Source organism: Trachurus japonicus, chromosome 24, assembly GCF_045865225.1.
Source record: "Trachurus japonicus isolate A0001 chromosome 24, Traja_1.0".
Lineage (NCBI taxonomy): Eukaryota > Metazoa > Chordata > Actinopteri > Carangiformes > Carangidae > Trachurus > Trachurus japonicus.
Window position 1 is genome coordinate 1,740,373 of NC_140930.1, and position 20,000 is coordinate 1,760,372.

Here is a 20,000-nt window from a genome sequence, read left to right on the forward strand (position 1 = left end):
CTGGAGCACCTGGTGTCTCGGTTCTGCCTGGACTCGGAGATGGCCCTGGACGGTCTGGACGCGTCCCGCATGCTGGTCATCAGCCCCTGTGAACTCAGCGCCTACACACAGAGATGGGAGGGGCCCTTCTCCTGACCTCTGACCCCTCAACACACACACACACACACACACCTGGACCCTCTCTGACCTTTGACCTTTGACCCTTCACCTTCCCATCCCGACTGCTGCAGCTGCATGAACACGGTGCTGCGTTCAGGAGCAACACGGTCGATCGACGTTTCTTCAAGGAGTTTTGATGCAGACGATTCATGGAGACGTGTTGGAGGGGAAAGGGGGGGTCGAACCAAGTGCACCTTAAAGGGATAGTTCACCCAAAATTGAAATTTCTAAACTCATTATCTCCTCCTCCCCCTCATGTGGACTAAGGGCTGGGAGAAGTTTCAGAGTCCTCCGTGGCTTCTCTGAGTTACAGGGGGTCTCGGCGTAGCAGTGCATGTCCATATGACGGTTGCTAATGGATACCAACTGTCTTCGTAACAAAAAGACACACCAAAAAACATCCAAGTACCGGTTCGTCCAAATTTGACGAACCAGGAAGAGGAGCTTCGAGAAGCTTCCGCTACAAAACAAGCTTGAAATATAGACTTATTTAATTTTTTTCGGGACAATTTCGCATTTTGGGGCTTCAATACAAGAGGGACATTACATACGAGCAGCATGGAGGTATTTGGATGTTTTTTGGTGTGTCTTTTTGTTACGAAGACAGTTGGTATCCATTGGCAACCGTTAGTCCACATGAGGGGGAGTAGATAATGAGTGAAATTTCAATTTTGGGTGAACTATCCCTTTAAATCAACGTTTCTTCAAGGAGTTTTGATGCAGACGATACGAGGAGACGTGTTGGAGCGGTGGGGGGAGGAGGGGGGGTCGAACCAAATGCACCTTAAACCCTGAAACTGTGACGTCACCACCAGTGGGAATGAAACTGAAGCACAAACAATCTGAGCTGCTCCAAAGCACAAACTGTCTCTGCTGCTCAGACTGCAAAAACTCTACATCTACCAAGAATATTTGTCTTATTTCTAGTCAAAATGTCAAAACAAATCTCATTCTACTTAAAATAAGACTCATCACATTAAAAATCAACTTGTTTTTAGACACTTTTTACTTCTTTCAAGCAGATTTTCACTTGAAATAAGTAGAAAAATCTGCCAGTGAAAGCAAGTTTTTTGTGCTTGTAATAAGAAAGAAAAACTTGCTCCACTATCAGATTTTTCTACTTATTTCAAGTGAAAATCTGCTTGAAAGAAGTAAAAAGTGTCTAAAAACAAGCTACTTTTAATGTGATGAGTCTTATTTTAAGTAGAATTAGATTTGTTTTGACTAGAAATAAGACAAATATTCTTGGTAAGATGTAGAGTTTAAATCTTACCAAGAATATTTGTCTTATTTCTAGTCAAAAGAAATCTCATTCTACTTAAATTAAGACTCATAATGTATAAAGCAGCTTGTTTTTAGACACTTTTTACTTCTTTCAAGCAGATTTTCACTTGAAATAAGTAGAAAAATCTGATAGTGTAGCAAGTTTTTCTTTCTTATTACAAACACAAAAAACTTGCTTTCACTGGCAGATTTTTCTACTTATTTCAAGTGAAAATTAGTTTGAAACAAGTGAAAATGATCTAAAAACAAGTTCATTGTTAGGTGATGAGTCTTATTTTAAGTGGAAAGAGATTAGTTTTGACTAGAAATTAGACATTTTGACTAGAAATGAGACAAATATTCTTGGTTAGATGTAGAGTTGTTGCAGTGCAGCTCCTCCTCCTCTTCAGTCAAAGGGCGACAGAACCAAAAACAACAACCACCACGAGACACCGACGAGTCCAGATGGATCCAGATCTTCACTGGTTTCCTTCACCAGGAGAAGATTTGACCACAGAGGAATAATAATAATAAGAAGATATCGGTTCATATCTGGTGTTTAGTGACAGATGAACGACGTGGAAGGCCTTTGCACACGGAGTCGTTTTTAATAATCCATCAAACTGAACCACCGACATCCTGAAATAAACTGTTGCAGGAAGTGCTGCTCATTTACAAGCAGCTCAATTATCAATTATTAAATTAATCTTCAACTATTCTGATAATCTAATAATCACTTTGAGTTGTTTTTTAAAGAATAAAAGTCATAATTCTCTGATTGCAGCTTCTTCAATGTGAATATTTCTGGTTTCTTTGTTCCTTTATGACAATAAACTGAGTCTCTCTTTGGTTTGTGGACAAAACAAGACATTTGAGGACGACGTCGTCTGGTGGTTTGAGAAACACTGACAACATTTTATTGACCAAACAACTAATAGATTAATCGTTTAAATCAGAAGTCAGCGATCCGGTGGTTTTGGCTAACTTCCTGTCAGCCGATGGAGTTAGCAGCCCCCGCCCTCGTCATGGATCTATTGGTCCTCGTCCCTACGTCACCACATTCAGGCGCATCCCTTGGCTGCACACACAGAGAGGACTGCCCCTTTATGCCGTTCTCTCTCCTCATTGGATAAAGGTTGTAGGATACAAGGAAAGTTTTCTCCTGGGCTCAGAGCAGAGCAGAGTGACTGACAGACCCGTGTTTCAGACCAAACACTCTATAGAAGTGAAGATACAACTATTTAAGACTTAGATTAACACAAACATTCACCTGACTTCTGCTTTAAATAATCGACGGATTAATCGATAATGAAAATAATCGATAGTTGCAGCTCTAGACACAATATTTTTTATACTTTTTCTCTTTTTATTTCTCAACAAGTCGTCTCCCTGTCCGACGTTTGGAACAGAAGATAAAAACACACGGTGACAAAACGCAGCAGAGTCAGTGTGTGAGGATTTCTGTCATTAAAAACTGCACATGAAGAAATCTGACTTGGTGTGTAAAGGCCTCCAGGATGTAGCAGCTGTGGAGGTCAAACCTGGGTCATGTGACCTCACTCTCTCACTCACTCACTCACTCACCCTCTGGTTTTCATTTCACCCTGCAGCCGTGTGGTAACGGAGCGGAGGTGAAGTTGGTTTGGTGTCTGCTCACGTTTTTAAAGCTCCTGTTTGACTCCTTAATAAAGGTTTTATAACGGCTGTGTGTTGTTTCATCTCAACGTCAGGCTGTCGTCTGATTGGCTGTAACAGGTTTAACAGCGCCCCCTGCTGGTCCGATGCTGCTGCTGCTGTTCTCTCTCTCTGTACCTGAACACTGTGGCCTCGCTATAGGAAGCTACAGCTACAGTTAGTGATGGGTCTTTGCCGTGCCGAGGCTTCGAAGCGCGCGTCGAGTAATCCAGGAAGTATTTTGTGAAGCGCGTATCGAAGCGTGTATCGATGACGTATGAGATGACGTCCGAAGCCTCGCCGGCCCGTTGCTCCGCCTACTGGTTCAGGAAGCGGTTCGCTATTCGAAATAGGAGGCAGAGTGAAACGCAGTGGAGGTTCCCCTGCATCCTGTGATGTTTCTGCATCGATTTCAACATGTGTTTCAACAGTATTATCTATATTCTGAATAAAAATTATTCCACAAGTTCAACAAGCACATTCACTGCCCCACAACCCACGCTAACAGAAGTGTAACGGAGATCCGCGGGTATAGTCCCAGTCACGACCGCCACGAGTCATGAGGTACCAGTAAAGACGAGAAACAGCGTGTTATGGTTAGTAAAACAGTTAGCATCGTTGCCTGCGGTGCGGGCGATCCGTGTTCGAGACCCACTCAGGACAGGCCTGAATCTCTTTAGACAGTCTGTGGCCTGAACAACATCGTTCACACAAGCTTATTGTCCTCACCCTCATTCCCACTTTCTCTTATGACTCTTTATGGACACAAATCGCCTATTTAAACCAGTAAAAAGTTCAAATATATAACTAAATATATACATAGCTACACTACAGACCACTATATCATTGTAATATTTTTTTCCTGTTTAATTCTTTTTGGCCAGTAGATGGCCTAGTAGAGCAACTGAAGCCCCAAGAAGCTTTGCCCTTGATGAACCAATTTGATGGAAAGCTTCGAATGCTTCATGAGGCTTCATCTGGCTCATCACTAGCTACAGTAGCGTTGGTGTGTCGGTCACGTGGACTTCAGTTCCTCAACAACAGCAGAGACCTTTCTACTGCAGATATTACACTTATATACATTTGTTACAGAAGCCCTAAAGGGTCACACATACATAAATACATTTTATTTCCTCTGTTTTCCCGTGATAACGAGGAGATAATGAATGAAACGAGACATGTGACATGTGACATGTCATGCTGACTGACATCTCCTTCAGCACCAATGTAGGTAACATGAAGCCTATACTATATATACCTATACTACAATATACCAATATACTATAGGTTAAATATATATACCTATACTAGTTCTCTGTTTGTTTTTTGTGCAAGGAATGAATTAATGTTCCAACAGCTGTTTGTCTCACTCGATGGCTTGCCAGTGAGAGAACGGAGGAAAATGATCTCGTTATCACAGAAAACAGAGGAAATAAAATGTATGTATGTATGACCCTTTAGGGCAGGTGTGTCAAACATGCGGCCCGTGGGCCAGAACCGGCCCTGCAGAGGGTCCAATCCGGCCCTCAGGATGAATTTGTCAAGTGTGAAAATTTGAAATTGCACATATTTTTATCAATAAATTTCAGGTGGTTCATAATATGTTTTGTAAAAGGATAGTTCAGTAACTGTAAACATCTTATTAATGTACTAAAACAGAGGGAAATCTCAATTTTTAAAATATATTTAAAGGTTATTATGCTATTATTTTACTGGTCCGGCCCACTTGAGATTAAATTGTGCTGTTTGTGGCCCCTGAACTAAATTAATGACATTTCACGTCAGGAGTGTGTTTCTCTCTGTGTGTGGGACTAGACTACTTTACATACGACTGATATGGATGAATATCAATAAATGAAGCCCGAAGATTGGGGAGGTCATTTTTTTTAAAGCCTACTGATCATGTCATCTGCATAAGGGGTGTTCACGCCAAACGCAATGAACGCGATTCTGTCGCGCGACAAATGAGAATCCGTCGGGCTATCGCTCGTGTTTTGACGTGTGACCGTTTTGTGTAAATTCGCGTCATGGCGTCCCCCCTCCCCTCCCCTCTACTGTCAATCCAGCTACAGGACGGATGTAAAAATGTGTTGAGACACAGAAAGTGCACTCATTTTACCGTCGGCTTGACAATGGACGAGGTGAAGCTGATCCTTGACGTCCTGGTCCTGGTGTAGCAGGTAGAAAAAACTCCGCTCAGACCCGTTTACGTATCGCGTTGCGGCCGTTGTACGGTACTTCAGACTGACTGTTGCTGAGTTTGACTTGCTAGCAGCTAGGGTTGGTCAGAGTCCTGCATCGGGTCTGATCCCCGCGGGTATCCGACGGGTACCCCGCAAAAACGGTGTTCAACGGGTGGATCAGCTGTCTTGTGAAAATTCACGGGTCGGGCACGGGCGGAACTCAAATGAACGCGGGTGGGTACGCGGGTGTATGTGTAGGCCTACAGAGGAAAACTCACGCGCAGCTGCATGAACCAGCGTAGCAAATCATTTTTTTTTTTTCACACACGGCAACAACAGAGCAGCATCTTGATGTAAATAAACTATCTTTGGCCGCTCGTGTGACCGCTCACAGCTTTCCCTGGAGTTTAGCCTGTCATGGCTTGACTGCTCGGCTTCTGGGTAAAAGCTACAAACACACTGATGGGATCAATGTAAAGGCTGAAGTGTCCTGCTTTCATTAAAAAATGAATTACGTCGCTATCATTCTCCGTTCCAGAAATAGCCGCGAAAGAGTACGCCCCCCCCCCCCCTCTCTTTTCTTTTCTTTTTTCTTTTTTCTAAAGAGTACGGCTGTACCCCCGTTATCGCCGGTGATGACGGCGATCTAACGGGCAGCGGGTCGGGCAGCGGGTCTTGATATTGACGGGCGGGTCGGATCCGGGTTGTAGTCAGAAATAATCACGGGTGACGGGTCGGGACACGGGCTTAAAAACCAACGGGTCGGGCGGGCGCGGGTTTCCAAAATTGGACCCGTGCAGGACTCTGGGGTTGTTGCCAGGATCTCCAGACACCAACTAAAGTTACAGGCTCTTCATGTCAGCTGCAGACGCCTGTCCATCTGTCCGGTGAGTAGCAGTCGGTAGCAGTGTATTGTTGTGTCAGAATCTAAACGCTGATAGGCTGTCGCGTCACGGCGTCACGCGATGTCACTGCAAAAGTTCAATATTTTCAACTCGGGCGTTGACGCGATTTTCGCGGCATCGCGTCGCGTGTGACGCGCGTATCGCGTCTGTGCATTGACTTTACATGTAATCTCGACGCGCGACAACGCAGCATCGTGTTTGGTGTGAACACCCCTTAAGAAAATACCCGTTCATTTGCATCGTAGTGGAGGAGACCTGGAGTCAGAATGGGCTCTATATTTTCAGATTTCACATTTTACACATTTTAGATTCACATCTAAATAGAAATGATTGAAATGGTGAAACAAATAATGTTCAACAAATATAATGGGCTCTATGCACAGCTCCACTACTTCCTTCTTAAGCCAGCTCCTTTATTTCCTGTCTTACATTATTGGACAGGTGTGTCTGACCTAGGATTAATCAGTTTGTCCAATAATGTAAGACAGGAAATAAAGGAGCTGGCTTAAGAAGGAAGTAGTGGAGCTGTGCATAGAGCCCATTATATTTGTTGAACATTATTTGTTTCACCATTTCAATCATTTCTTTTTAGATGTGAATCTAAAATGTGAAAAATGTGAAATCTGAAAATACATTTGTTCAATTTTTTTTTATAATTTAGGGTATTTTCATTGGGTGGGACAATTCATATTCATGTTTTTCAGAAATTGGGGGGGGATCTGCAACCATGGTGATGAGGTCACGTTGTTTTACTACAATAAACACACACACACACACACACACACACACACACACACACACACACACACACACAGGGAGGGAGGGGGAGTTGAGCCCCGGTTCTCAGTCCTTCATCCTCACCGACACCGACACCGGGACAACGGAGGAAGATGATGTGGTGTCACGCGCTCAGCTGACACTTCCTCCACCGCACGAGCCGCTCGGTCACCGACACCGGTCTCTTCTTCTTCTTCTTCTTCTTCTTCGTCTCTCTCCTCTTCTTCACGTGAGTTACCGTGACCTTTTTTCTTTTTTCATTTCGCCATTTTCTGCTGCTCCGGTAAAGGTAAGTTCCGCTCAAATCTCTACCTTTAACCACGGTCGTGACGTCACAAGTCGTGACATCGCCTAAATTATTTCGCTTTGATGCTGCCGACAACAGACACTGATAAATAAATATGTAAATAAATAAATAAATAAATGAAAGATGTTACTTGACGAATCCGTGAGCTCCTGTTTCCAGTCGGACCGTTATTCCCGCCGCACCGCCATGTTTGTAGTCCAACGGCTTCTCAATACATGGATGTATTATATTATCATTATTATTATTATTATAATAATTATTATATTATAATAATATTATCATTATTATTATATTATTATATATTATATTATATTTGGGCCCGTAGCGTAACAGTGGAAGCTAAACACCGGAAGTGAAGAACTACAAATCCCAGCAGCCACAGAGGACACAGGTTGCGTTCAGGCTGCCGATAAACGTAGGAATGTGGAGCACTCAGAGGAGAATGTGGCGGTAAAATCACACAACGAGACGTTTTTGTGTTTAAATAAAATAAAATAAAACACACAAAACAATGTTAAATAAATGTCGTGTGAGTTGTTACGAGTGTAAAGTAAAGTTCCGTGGGAAAATAAACAGATGTCATCGTTTTATCGCGTCCGGTTTCGTTCGACATCCAGCTCGGAACCATAATAACTCTTTGTTTTTTCACGTTACATTGTTATTGTGTTGTTTTGTGTAATTTTTTACAACAATAAGAAGCAGCAGCAGCAGATACAAGCTTTTTGTTCTGTTGTTTTGCTCTGGAAGCTTCGTCGTTGTCCTGAAAATGTTAGAAAATGCCGAGTTTCACCGAGGTTCAGTGAAGGCAGCGCCAGCCGTTACGTCATATGTAGGGGACACCGTAGTGCTGGTGGTCATAGTGGTTGTATGGTTGTAGCTGGTGCTAAGCTAACAGGCTAACCGGCTAAATACATTTTAAAAACCCAGAGATAAAGGATCGATAATGTTGATCAGCTGCTGGTTGTAACCGGAGAGACGATGACGTCGCTTCCCGCTGCGCTGACACGTGAGTCGCTGTTAAACTGCTGCTGGGGATCGATAATATAATATAATAACCTATCAGCAGTATTGATTCAGTAATAATAGCTAATAATAATGTTAATATGGATCAATAACAACGATGTGATGTGTTCAAGTGAAGCTCGGACTGATGTTTAAACCCTGAAAACGACCAAATCTTTACAGTCTTTTAACGTAACTTTGTGTTTTCGCTCGAGTTTGTTCGTTAAGTTGTTTGTTTGTTTTTAAATTAGCGATGAAATTCTGAGATTTTTCTTTTTAAAAAACAGTGATTGAACCTAATATGAGAGAAGAACCGGTTATTTGTCCACCAGTTCTGTCGTTCTGCCTTATCAATAGTTTGATTTACCCTCTGTTCACTATCAGTGATTGATAATGATTGATTAAAGGGATAGTTCACCCAAAATTGAAATTTCACTCATGTGGACTAAGGGCTGGGAGAAGTTTCAGAGTCCTCCGTGGCTTCTCTGAGTTACAGCGGGGCTCCGTGCAGCACTGCATGTTTATATGACGGTTGAGAACGGAGCTCACTTTTCTTCGTCCAAAAAGACACACCAAAAAACATCCAAGTACCTCCATGCTGCTCGTATGTAATGTCCCTCTGGTATTGAAGCCCCGACATGAGAAATTGGTGTCGGTGCGATTCGACAGATTTGGACGGACTAGGAAGAGCAGAGCTACAAACAAGCTTAAAATATCCACCACTTTCTGGAGAACGACGCTGGGTGTCACAATGACACTCTATTCATTACATTTTAGATTAACGTTAGCTGGGCTAGCCGTTAGCTGTTAGCAGTGTCTTAAATAACTCAATAAACGCTCCATGAAAAAATATTTTCTCCAGAGGATATCCTAGTTCCAACATGACTGAGCTAACTGGAGTAGTTTCATGTCGTGTCCCACAACGGGAGGGTTTTAACAGCTGACGTCCTGATGTTAGCTTAGCTGCTGCTGTTAGCTTAGCTGTCAGCAGCAGCAAAGCTAACAACTACGATTACCATGACTAGTTGCAGAGGTATGCACACAGAAGTGGTGGTGTTTGTTCAATAATTCGTTTTCTAGACTTAACAAACATCAGATTTAGTCAAAACGGTTTTGGCAGCCCGGAGCCCCCACATTTGGTGCCTACACCGGTGGCTAACGCTACCAGTTAGCCGCTCGCTAGAACTGGTGGCTAATGCTACCAGTTAGCCGCTCGCTAGAACTGGTGGCTAACGCTACCAGTTAGCCGCTCGCTAGAACTGGTGGCTAACGCTACCAGTTAGCCGCTCGCTAGAACTGGTGGCTAACGCTACCAGTTAGCCGCTCGCTAGAACTGGTGGCTAATGGTGGCTAACGCTACCAGTTAGCCGCTCGCTAGAACTGGTGGCTAACGCTACCAGTTAGCCGCTCGCTAGAACTGGTGGCTAACGCTACCAGTTAGCCGCTCGCTAGAACTGGTGGCTAACGCTACCAGTTAGCCGCTCGCTAGAACTGGTGGCTAACGCTACCAGTTAGCCGCTCGCTAGAATGCTACTACGGGGTGAAACGGAAGTTGAAAACCGACTTCCGTTGTGGTGTGAAGCAATGGATCATGGGAAAATAAAGTGGTGGATAGACTTATTTACTTTCTTTCAGAACAGTTTCTCATGTCGGGGCTTCAATACCAGACGGACATTACATACGAGCAGCATGGAGGTATCTGGATGTTTTTTGGTGTGTCTTTTTGTTACGAAGACAGTTGGTATCCATTAGCAACCGTCATATGGACATGCACTGCTACGCCGAGACCCCCTGTAACTCAGAGAAGCCACGGAGGACTCTGAAACTTCTCCCAGCCCCAGCTGATGGTTTAAGTTTTCAGAATGATCCCTGATTGGTTATCTCCTCTCCTCCTCCTCCTCTCCTCCTCCTCTCCTCCTCCTCCTCCTCCTCCTCCTCTCCTCTCCTCCTCCTCCTCTCCTCTCCTCTCCTCCTCCTCTCCTCTCCTCCTCCTCCTCCTCCTCTCCTCTCCTCCTCCTCCTCTCCTCCTCCTCCTCTCCTCCTCCTCCTCCTCCTCCTCCTCCTCTCCTCTCCTCCTCCTCCTCTCCTCCTCCTCCTCCTCCTCTCCTCTCTTCTTCTCCTCCTCCTCCTCCTCTCCTCCTCTCCCCTCCTCTCCTCTCCTCCTCCTCCTCTCCTCTCCTCCTCCTCTCCTCTCCTCCTCCTCCTCTCCTCCTCCTCTCCTCCTCCTCCTCCTCCTCTCCTCTCTTCTTCTCCTCCTCCTCCTCCTCCTCCTCCTCCTCTCCTCTCCTCCTCCTCTCCTCTCCTCCTCCTCTTCTGCTCCTCCTCTCCTCCTCCTCCTCTTCTCCTCCTCTCCCCCTCTCCTCTCCTCCTCTCCTCTCCTCCTCTCCTCCTCTCCTCTCCTCCTCCTCCTCCTCCTCCAGTCGCCACATGTTCCTCCTGCGGCTGAGCTCCCTCTGCTCCTCCCTTCGTCCCCGTGGCTCCGCCCCCGTCTGCAGGGTTAGAGCCGCCGTGAGGAGCAGCTGGTCGGTGCAGCACGGCCTCGCTCCCCCCTGGCCTCCTCCTTCACCCCAGCACCTCCTTCTCCCCCAGCACCTCCTTCTCCCCCCAGGCGGAGCAGCAGCAGCAACAAGGACGTTCCAGCTCCATAGCCACAGAGGACTCCACAGCGGCCGACGCCTCCTGATGGAGCGCTCCTCCGACAGAGAGCCTCCGCAGAAGAGGAGGAAGAGTGAGGAGGAGAGAGGAGGAGCAGCAGGAGGAGGCAGCAGAGACAGAGGAGGAGGAGGAGGAGGAGCAAGGACGAAGGACGGGGGCTCCAAGAGGGAGCAGCATCCCAGCGTGGAGCGAAGCCGCCAACAGAACCAACAGAACCACCTCGGAGGAAGAGGAGGAGGAGGAGGAGGAGGAGGAGCAGGAGGAGCAGGAGGAGCAGGAGGAGCAGGAGGAGCAGGAGGAGCAGGAGGCAGCAGAGACAGAGGAGGAGACCGGACTAAACCGAGCAGAGACAGAGTCCCGAACCAAAGGCCGGACCAGAATCCTCCTCCTCCTCCTCCTCCTGCTCCTCCTGCTCCTCCTCCTGCTCCTCCTCCTGCTCCTCCCAGACCTAACCCCTGGTCCAGAGGGAGGGAGGAGGACTGGAGGAGGCCCGGCGCTCCGTGGACGGGGCGTTGGCCCGGAGAACCTCCTCCTCCTGGAACCTCCTCATCCTCCGCCGCCGGTCGCCCTGGGAAACGTAAGATCTCTGTTTTGTCTCTTTTTATCGTGTGAGTTGTGTGATTCACTACAGAGACTCAACCTCTGTTTTTCAGAGTCATTAATTTTCTTCCGGACTTAACGAGATTTCAAAATCCCACAAGAAGCTCCGTCCTTCGAGTAACGTTGAACCAAAGACGGTTTGAGACAACGATGTGGCTGCATGAACTGGTCATTTCCTCTGTGTCAGCAACCAACAGTTAAAGGTTGACTATGTAGAATTACCAGAACAACAACAGAAAGAGAATTCCAGCAGTCGATTGCCAGACCGTTGCTAGGTAAAACGGGCCGTTGCTAGGGACTCCTAGGGATATTTACCTTATGTTTCATTTTTACCGTCATTAACAGCATAATAAATGACTTGTAGCGTGTTACAGGGACAGTGGAGGCTCTCTGCCTTCCACACAAATTTTTTATGGAAAAGCAATACTTTCATTCTGTACCCCTCAAAACGCCCCGTGGATGTATTATTATTATTTTTTTAAATATAGCTTTTAATAAACATTCTACATATTCAACCTTTAAAGTAGGATTGACAATAACAATCTGTGTAGTTTTACAGTCCAAGTCTTTAAAGGCTGTAACGTTTCCTCAGAAAGAGTTTTTCAGACTCAGACTCCTCTCTAGAAATCTCCACTTCAGCAGCTTCCAGACACCAAACCTTCCACTTTGATCCCTTTCTATATTCTGAAGGTTTTTACAGAGGGGATTGTTGATATATCATTCACAGCCTCATTTATACAACATTTTATTACTACAAACATGGAGACATTAGATGTTTTAAAGGGCTGGTGACAGTGTTTTCTCATTTACAGAGTGATAAAAAGAGATATCCACAATCCTCCTCTGGAAAAACTAAAGACTCTAATATGTCAACTAAATAAAACAAAGCAGCTTTATCCATTGTTCAGATTTCTGTTCTGGAAATATATGCAAATTAGCGCACATTTAATGCTTTACTCTTTAATCTTTAATATAAGTGATAAACTGTGAAGTTTCATGGTGATATCTGTTGGTTTATATTTTTATCTGTTTGCCTGTAGTGTCTCTGTCTGGTTCAGTCCTCACAGAATAAGTCAGTTTTCTTATAATACTGTGTGTGTGCGTGTGCGTGCGTGTGTGTTGGTATTAAATGTGTATGTTTGAAGGAAAGAGAAAGAAAGAGAAAAGAAAAAAGAAAACTGGAGGAAGAAACTCACAGTGCTGGAAACGTAAGACCTGAGCTACAGCACTAGAGGAGGAGGAGGAGGAGGAGACTCTGGTTGTAGCTGGTGGAATTTGAGTTGTGTTAGTCTGGGGACACTGCACGATTTTCTGCACGATTTTACCCACAATTCACAGTCGGGTCTCGTCTGCACCAGTCGGCACTAGTTGGGGACAGGTCTGCCCTACAAAGGCAAAGGCAATTTTTTTTTTTGGCCAATCATTAGTGTGGCATATTCTCTTCAACCTGGTAGAATTTGATATTGGTGCTGCTAACATTTCCAGAGTTATTGGGCGTTTTATTTTGCCGTCCATCCAAAAAAGCTCTGTGAAACCAAGGCAACGTGCAGTATCTGACATAAAACGGTCATAATTAGTCAGAAAGACAAACTACAAACTACATTTAACTCAGTCCACCTTTATCTAATCAGTTATAGACTTGGTAGTTATTCATCATTTGAAGCTTAAACCTGAAAATGAGGAAAAGAAGAGTTCCTGCACACATGGCCAACTTGCAGAATACTGCATTGCAACGTTTCGGTGCTAGACCTTTTTCAAGCAAATGAGCATTGCTCTTTACCTTTGTATATTGATGCTGTCTCTATTGTTTGTATGTTGATATTTAATATTTGAATTCCTCACACCCAGATGTGTGGTAAAGTGATTGGTTTGTGTCACACAGCCGCTCCTATTTACTGTAAGATGGCTTCCTGTGCTGGCGCAAACATTTGCTTGAAAAAGGTCTAGCACCGAAACGCTGCAATGCAATACATTCTGCAAGTTGGCCACTCTTCTTTTTCTAATTTGGACTTAAAGCAGAAGTAAGCGATCCGGTGGTTTTGGCTAATGCTGCGTTCCAGGCAGGCTTTTAAAACCGTAAATTACAGCTTCAAGTCACGACTTACGACTTTGTAGCGTTCCAGACAACCCACTCGTGTTTCTCCGACCTGTTTTACCTGTGAAAGTCACTATAACGGCCACTCGTAACTTCTGACCTGTGAACTCGTACCAGATCGAACTGGTACCACTTCACAGGTCGGAAAAACACCAGTTACGAGTTGCCTTGAACGCACCATAACGTCTTGTCAGCCGACGGAGTTAGCAGCCCCCGCCCTCGTCATGGATCTATTGGTCCTCGTCCCTACGTCACCACATTCAGGCGCATCCCTTGGCTGCACACACAGAGAGGACTGCCCCTTTATGCCGTTCTCTCTCCTCATTGGATAAAGGTTGTAGGATACAAGGAAAGTTTTCTCCTGGGCTCAGAGCAGAGCAGAGGGACTGACAGACCCGTGTTTCAGACCAAACACTCTATAGAAGTGATTGCTGTCGGAAGATACAACTATTTAAGACTTAGATTAACACAAAAATATCACTTACTTCTGCTTTAATTGTCACCCTCCGACGCACCTGCCTGAGAAATAGATGTGCGAAGATTTTTGCTTTTTCTAAACCTGACAATGAAAAACACAAAAAGCTGTTTTTCTCAGTTTGGCATTTTTACAGATACTTACTGCACTTTGCCTTTGTAGGACAGCGTCGGCATGGTGAGTCGGAGCAGAAACCTGTTAGTGAGGAGGAGGAGGAGGAGGAAGTTCCCGTCCTTGTCTCACCTGTTCTCTCCTCCTCAGCTCTCCACAGGCGCTGGGAGACGCCTCCAGGCTGCAGCGCCGCCTCCTCTCGGCCTCCAGGGGGCGGTAGCAGCAGCAGCAGCAGCAGCAGCAGCAGCAGCAGCTTTGACTTCTCCGTGGTGTCGTACAACATCCTGTCTCAGGCGCTGCTGCAGGACAACAGCTACCTGTACCGACACTGTGACCCGGCCGTGCTGCGCTGGGAATACAGACTACACAACCTGCTGACGGAGGTGGAGAGGCTCGACGCTGATGTAAGACACACACACACACACAGACACACAGAGAGACACACAGACACACACACAGAGACACACACAGAGACACACACAGACACACACACAGAGACACACAGGCTGCGTTCCGATCCACAGTTTACTTGGACAGAGCCCCCTACTCCCTACTCCCTGCACAGGGAATCTGCCGTAGGAAACTTCATTTAACCGATATTACACCAATCGGAACACCCTGCAACGTCACAGCTGTTTCCGGTCGAGTTCAAAAATAAAGTTTTTAAGTTTCAAAATGTTTCACGCCACTATCACCGTTTAGACAGATCTGAAATGATTGAAGAAACATTACTATTTCTGTGTGCACAAGCAAAGCAGTTTTGTGTTACAATGCGTGGTATTTATTCAGTTTGGGGGCATCAGGATGTGTAGAAAGCATCAGTGGCTCAGCTGACAGGAAAGCTAACGGCTGTCGCTAAGCTAACGGCGGCAGCTAAGCTAACGGTAGCTAAGCTAACGGCGGCAGCTAAGCTAACAGGACGTCAGCTGTTAAAACCCTCCCGTTGTGGGACACGACATGAAACTACTCCAGTTAGCTCAGTCAGGTTGTAACTAAGATATTCGCCGGAAAAAATATTTTTTCATGGAGCGTTTATTGAGCCACTGAGCTATTAAAGTTAGACAGGTAGCTAACCGTTAGCCCTACCAATTTACGTAACGCACGTAAACGGACCGCAATGGCTGATGGGTAATATCGGTTGTCAACATCCGGTGAACTGGGTGAAGTGAGGAACCGTTGTTCACTCCCTCCCTGCACAGTTCACAGTTCCCTTCAAACTGCTCCCTGCGGTTTGGAACCACACTGAACATGGAGAACACCCTGTGTAGTCCACTGCTCAGGGAACTTCAGGTCGATCGGAACGCACCCACACACTCGACTTTACTGCAGTAACAGTGACATTTTGAGCTTGATGTTGCTGATCAGCTGATTCTGCCGCTTGAAGCTTGGTTTAAATAAAGCTTAGGTTTAGTTTTTTTGTTTAGTTTTAGTTTAGTTTAGTTTGTCTGAATTTTTGTCTAGTTTCAGTTAGGTTTAGTTTTAATTAAATTGAGTTTAGTTTAATATATCTTAGTATAGCTTAGTTTATCAAATCAAATCAAATCCAATAAACTTTACTTGTCCCACAAGGGGAAATTTGTCTTGGGCGAGGGAGTTGTAACAGCTGCCTTGTACATGTAAAACATCCATACACAATACATAACATACATTAAAACAGTAACAAAGGCAAACATATCCAAGAGAAGAGAAAGAAAGAAAGAAAGAAAGAAAGAAAGAAAGAAAGAAAGAAAGAAAGAAAGAAAGTGCAGGGTGCAATAAATAGAATAAAATACTTATAATACAAGTTCAAATAAAAACATACTGAAAACTAAAAGAAAGAGCAAGGGATGTTGGTATAAGCCAGCAGTTTAGTTCAGTTTCAGCTTAGTTTAGTTTCAGTTTAGTTTAGTTTTAGTTCAGTTTCAGCTTAGTTTATTTTCAGTTTAGTTTAGTTTTAGTTTAGTTTCACTTCGTCTAGGTTGAGTTTTTGTCTAGTTTCAGTTTAGGTTTAGTTTTAAAGGGACAATGAGGAGTTTTGTCAAAGCGAAGTGTTTTCCCACTACATTTATGAGCCTCCGCACCGTGAAATTCTTTGACCGGCGCAAGACAGACTCATGTTTTCATTCATCAAGAATTAAAGTCAGAGGTTGGAAGACGATCACATACCGTCGTAGTTCCCACCATAAACGGAGATTCATTCGGCGGCGTTATTCTCATGACTCGCCACGAAACCGAAAGTAAAGAAACGCTGGTCGGCTCGCCCAGCATTTCCACCACCACTAATAATAACAAAATAACCATAGAGACAAAACCATAGATTTATCTAAAATGGACCATTAACAAGTGGTAACGGAGATTCATCCACATTAATATCAGACTTTTAAAGCAGAACTATGCAGGATTTGGGCTGTAATTATTGTGGCTCAGAGTCACTGTGATGGTTGAGTGACCTGTTATGAAGTGAATGGGGTCTAGGCCAATGCGCTCACCCCCCCCCCACTGGCTGAAAACCGCACTTGCAAGATCAGTCGTCCGTCTCGGTGTTACAAATCTCGTCAATGGATAGAAGTATCGCGAGAAACTGCTTTACGGCAGTACGAGATAAGAACGCATATGACGTCATGCATGTCACGAATCGTGATTGGTTTGAGTTCGGAAAGTCGGAGGAAACCATGGAAACATGAAATGTTTACTGATGAAGTTCAGCTTGTGGCTAACAGGGAGCTAATGCTAACACAGATACACACACCATGGGTCTTTTATAAGATAATGCAGTTAATACATCATGACACACACACACACACCTTCGCGTTTTGGAACCTTTATTCCTGTGTGTGTATGTCTGTGTCTTTGTGCCTGTGTGTGGCTGTATTAGCGTTAGCGCCGTGTTAGCGTTAGCTCCGTGTTAGCATAGCGTTAGCTCGGTGTTAGCATTAGCTCCGTGTTAGCATTAGCGCCGTGTTAGCGTTAGCTCGGTGTTAGCAGGGCTTAGCAAACAGCAGTAAACACAAGCACGTGTAGGGGGGGTGGAGGAGGTGGCGACGGCGAGTTTTTTTTTTTTTTTTTTTACGACAGTGACATGTGCCTACCAGAACTGTGGGGGAGCTCCGGAGAGGGAAAAAAAGAGAAACCAACGAAGGAGCGAGCTATTTCCGGCCGAGCTGCATAGTTCTGCTTTAAATAACCAAATAGAAACTCCTCGTTGTCCCTTTTAAGTTTCATCTTTAGTTTCAGTTTCATTTCGTTGAGGTTGAGTTTTTGTTTAGTTTTAATATATCTTAGGTTTAGTTTAGTTTTAGTTCAGTTTAATTTGAGCGTCTGTGATTTTAGTTATGACAGGAAGAGTATGAATGACGTCATCAGCGACTCGTCGACTCGTCTTTCAACAACATTGAGTCGACTTTACAACGATCTGAAGTGGTTCAACAACCTGATGGAAACTGTGTGTGTGTGTTTTATAGATCCTGTGTCTGCAGGAAGTCCAGGAGGACCACTACCAGAACCAGATCAGACCGGCTCTGCAGAGGCTCGGTACGCTCCCTGTGTGTGTGTGTGTGTGTATGTGTGTGTGTGTGTCTGTGTGTGTTCACCTGTCATCTAGTGATGTCACGATTATGGATTTTCTTTGTGCGATTATTGACGGAAAACCTTATTAATCCTACGGAGAGCGGTTGGTTTGAACAGACACGAGTACAACAGATAAAGTTAGTCGTTATTTTTATGTAAGCGTCTTTGAGCACCTGTAAAAACGCGTTATAAATAAAATGTATTATTATTATTATTATTATTACAAGTAGAATAAAAATGCCAAGGAGACAGTGGAATCCAGGATCGACAAATAGAATTAATAACTTTATAACAATGAGTGTGTGTGTCAAGGTTATTATAGTTTAAAATGTTCATTAGTTTTTATTCGTTTTTCAGTTTGATTTTTTATTTCAGTTTAGTTTTAGTGAGTTCAACGAGTGATGAATCAGTTTTAGTTTAGAGGGATTGACTAGTTTTTATTTAGTTTTAGTTTCACTTTCATTTTTGTCATTTTTATTCTAAGTTCAGTTTACAAAATTATTTTTTGACTGCTAGTTTTAGTTAATTATAATAACCCTGGTGTGTGTGTGTGTGTGTGTCAAAGTTATTATAGTTTTAAATTGTTCATTAGTTTTTATTTTTATTTAGTTTTTCAGTTAGATTTTTTATTCCAGTTTAGTTTTAGTGAGTTCAACAAGTGAATCAGGTTTAGTTTAGTTTTTATTTTTGAGGAACTGACTAGTTTTTATTTAGTTTTAGTTTTCAGGTTTAGTTTCACTTTCATTTTTGTCATTTTTATTTTTATTTCAGTTTATTTCAGCTAGTTTTAGTTAATTATAATAACCCTGGTGTGTGTGTATGTGTGCGTCTCCCTCTATGTGTGTGTCAAAGTTATTATAGTTTTAAATTGTTCATTAGTTTTTATTTTTATTTAGTTTTTCAGTTTGCTTTTTTATTTCAGTTTAGTTTTAGTGAGTTCAACAAGTGAATCAGGTTTAGTTTAGTTTTTATTTTAGAGGAACTGACTAGTTTTTATTTAGTTTTCAGGTTTAGTTTCACTTTCATTTTTGTCATTTTTTATTTTATTTCAGTTACTAAATGATTTTTTGACTGCTAGTTTTAGTTAATTATAATAACCCCGGTGTGTGTGTGTGTGTGTCCGTGTGCGTCTCCCTCTGTGTGTGTGTCAAAGTTATTATAGTTTTAAAATGTTCATTAGTTTTTATTTTATTTAGTTTTTCAGTTTGATTTTTTATTCCAGTTTAGTTTTAGTGAGTTCAACAAGTTTTGAATCAGTTTTATTTTAGAGGAATTGACTAGTTTTTATTTAGTTTTAGTTTTCAGGTTTAGTTTCACTTTCATTTTTGTCATTTTTATTTTTATTTCAGTTTAGTTTTAGTTAGTTATACAGGGAATCCGCGGGGTCTTGAAAAGTATTAAAAAGTGATAAATCAATTTTGTGAAAATTAAGACCCTTAAAAAGTATTAAAAAGTCTTTTCACGACTTTATAAAGTCTTAAATTTAAAATAAAATAAGTAATAAAAGTTATTTTTTCTAAATTAGCTGTCCAAGAGTTTGAGTCCTAAAAACATTGTAAAAGTGTGTTAATTTATTAATTTCATTAAAAAACAAAGATGAACCGGTTCATGAAAAAGAAAAGAAGATTTATTTTGCCTTATTATTATGGTCACAGCTTGAAGTGGCGGTGAGGTGTTAAAAAATATTGAGAAGGTCTTGAAAAAGTCTTAAAAAGGTTTTAGAATTAACTTCAAGATTCTTGTATAAACCCTGTTATAATAACCCCGGTGTGTGTGTGTCTCTGTGTGTGTGTGTGTGTGTGTGTGTGTGTGTGTGTGTGTGTCTCTGTGTGTGTCTCCCTGTGTGTGTCTCTGTGTGTGTGTGTGTGTCAGGCTACCAGTGTGAGTACAAGAAGCGGACAGGCAGTAAACCCGACGGCTGTGCCATCGTCTTCAAGTCGTCGCGCCTGTCGCTGCTCTCGTCCAACCCGGTGGAGTTCCTGCGTCCGGGCGACGCCCTGCTGGACCGGGACAACGTGGGTCTAGTTCTGCTGCTGAGACCGAACCACGACCGACCGAACCACCGCTCCTCGGATCCCTCCGCCTCCATCTGCGTGGCCAACACACACCTGCTCTACAACCCTCGCCGCGGCGACATCAAGCTGGCGCAGCTCGCCATCCTATTGGCCGAGATCGGCCGGCTGTGCCGCCGCCCCGACGGCTCGACCAACCCCGTGGTGCTCTGTGGAGACTTCAACTCGACGCCCTG

General features: G+C 43.7%; 2 protein-coding genes across 2 annotated transcripts in view; both read left to right on the forward strand.

The window, feature by feature from the left end:
* Positions 1-340, forward strand: part of galnt14 (UDP-N-acetyl-alpha-D-galactosamine:polypeptide N-acetylgalactosaminyltransferase 14 (GalNAc-T14)) — a 43,409-nt gene extending 43,069 nt beyond the window's left edge. The window contains exon 11 of the mRNA XM_085771654.1: positions 1-340. This exon is cut by the window's left edge and continues 24 nt beyond it. Within this exon, the coding sequence (XP_085627780.1) occupies positions 1-135 (135 nt within the window). The 3' untranslated portion in view covers positions 136-340.
* A 7,796-nt stretch (positions 341-8,136) lies between these two features.
* LOC146961076 (RNA 2',3'-cyclic phosphatase angel2-like) overlaps positions 8,137-20,000 on the forward strand; it is a 17,900-nt gene continuing 6,036 nt past the window's right edge. Inside the window, exons 1-5 of the mRNA XM_085770465.1 lie at positions 8,137-8,274; positions 10,691-11,502; positions 14,357-14,610; positions 17,647-17,716; positions 19,625-20,000. The exon at positions 19,625-20,000 is cut by the window's right edge and continues 64 nt beyond it. Coding sequence (XP_085626591.1) covers positions 10,698-11,502; positions 14,357-14,610; positions 17,647-17,716; positions 19,625-20,000 — 1,505 coding nt within the window. The 5' untranslated portion in view covers positions 8,137-8,274; positions 10,691-10,697. The remainder of the gene's footprint in view (positions 8,275-10,690; positions 11,503-14,356; positions 14,611-17,646; positions 17,717-19,624) is intronic.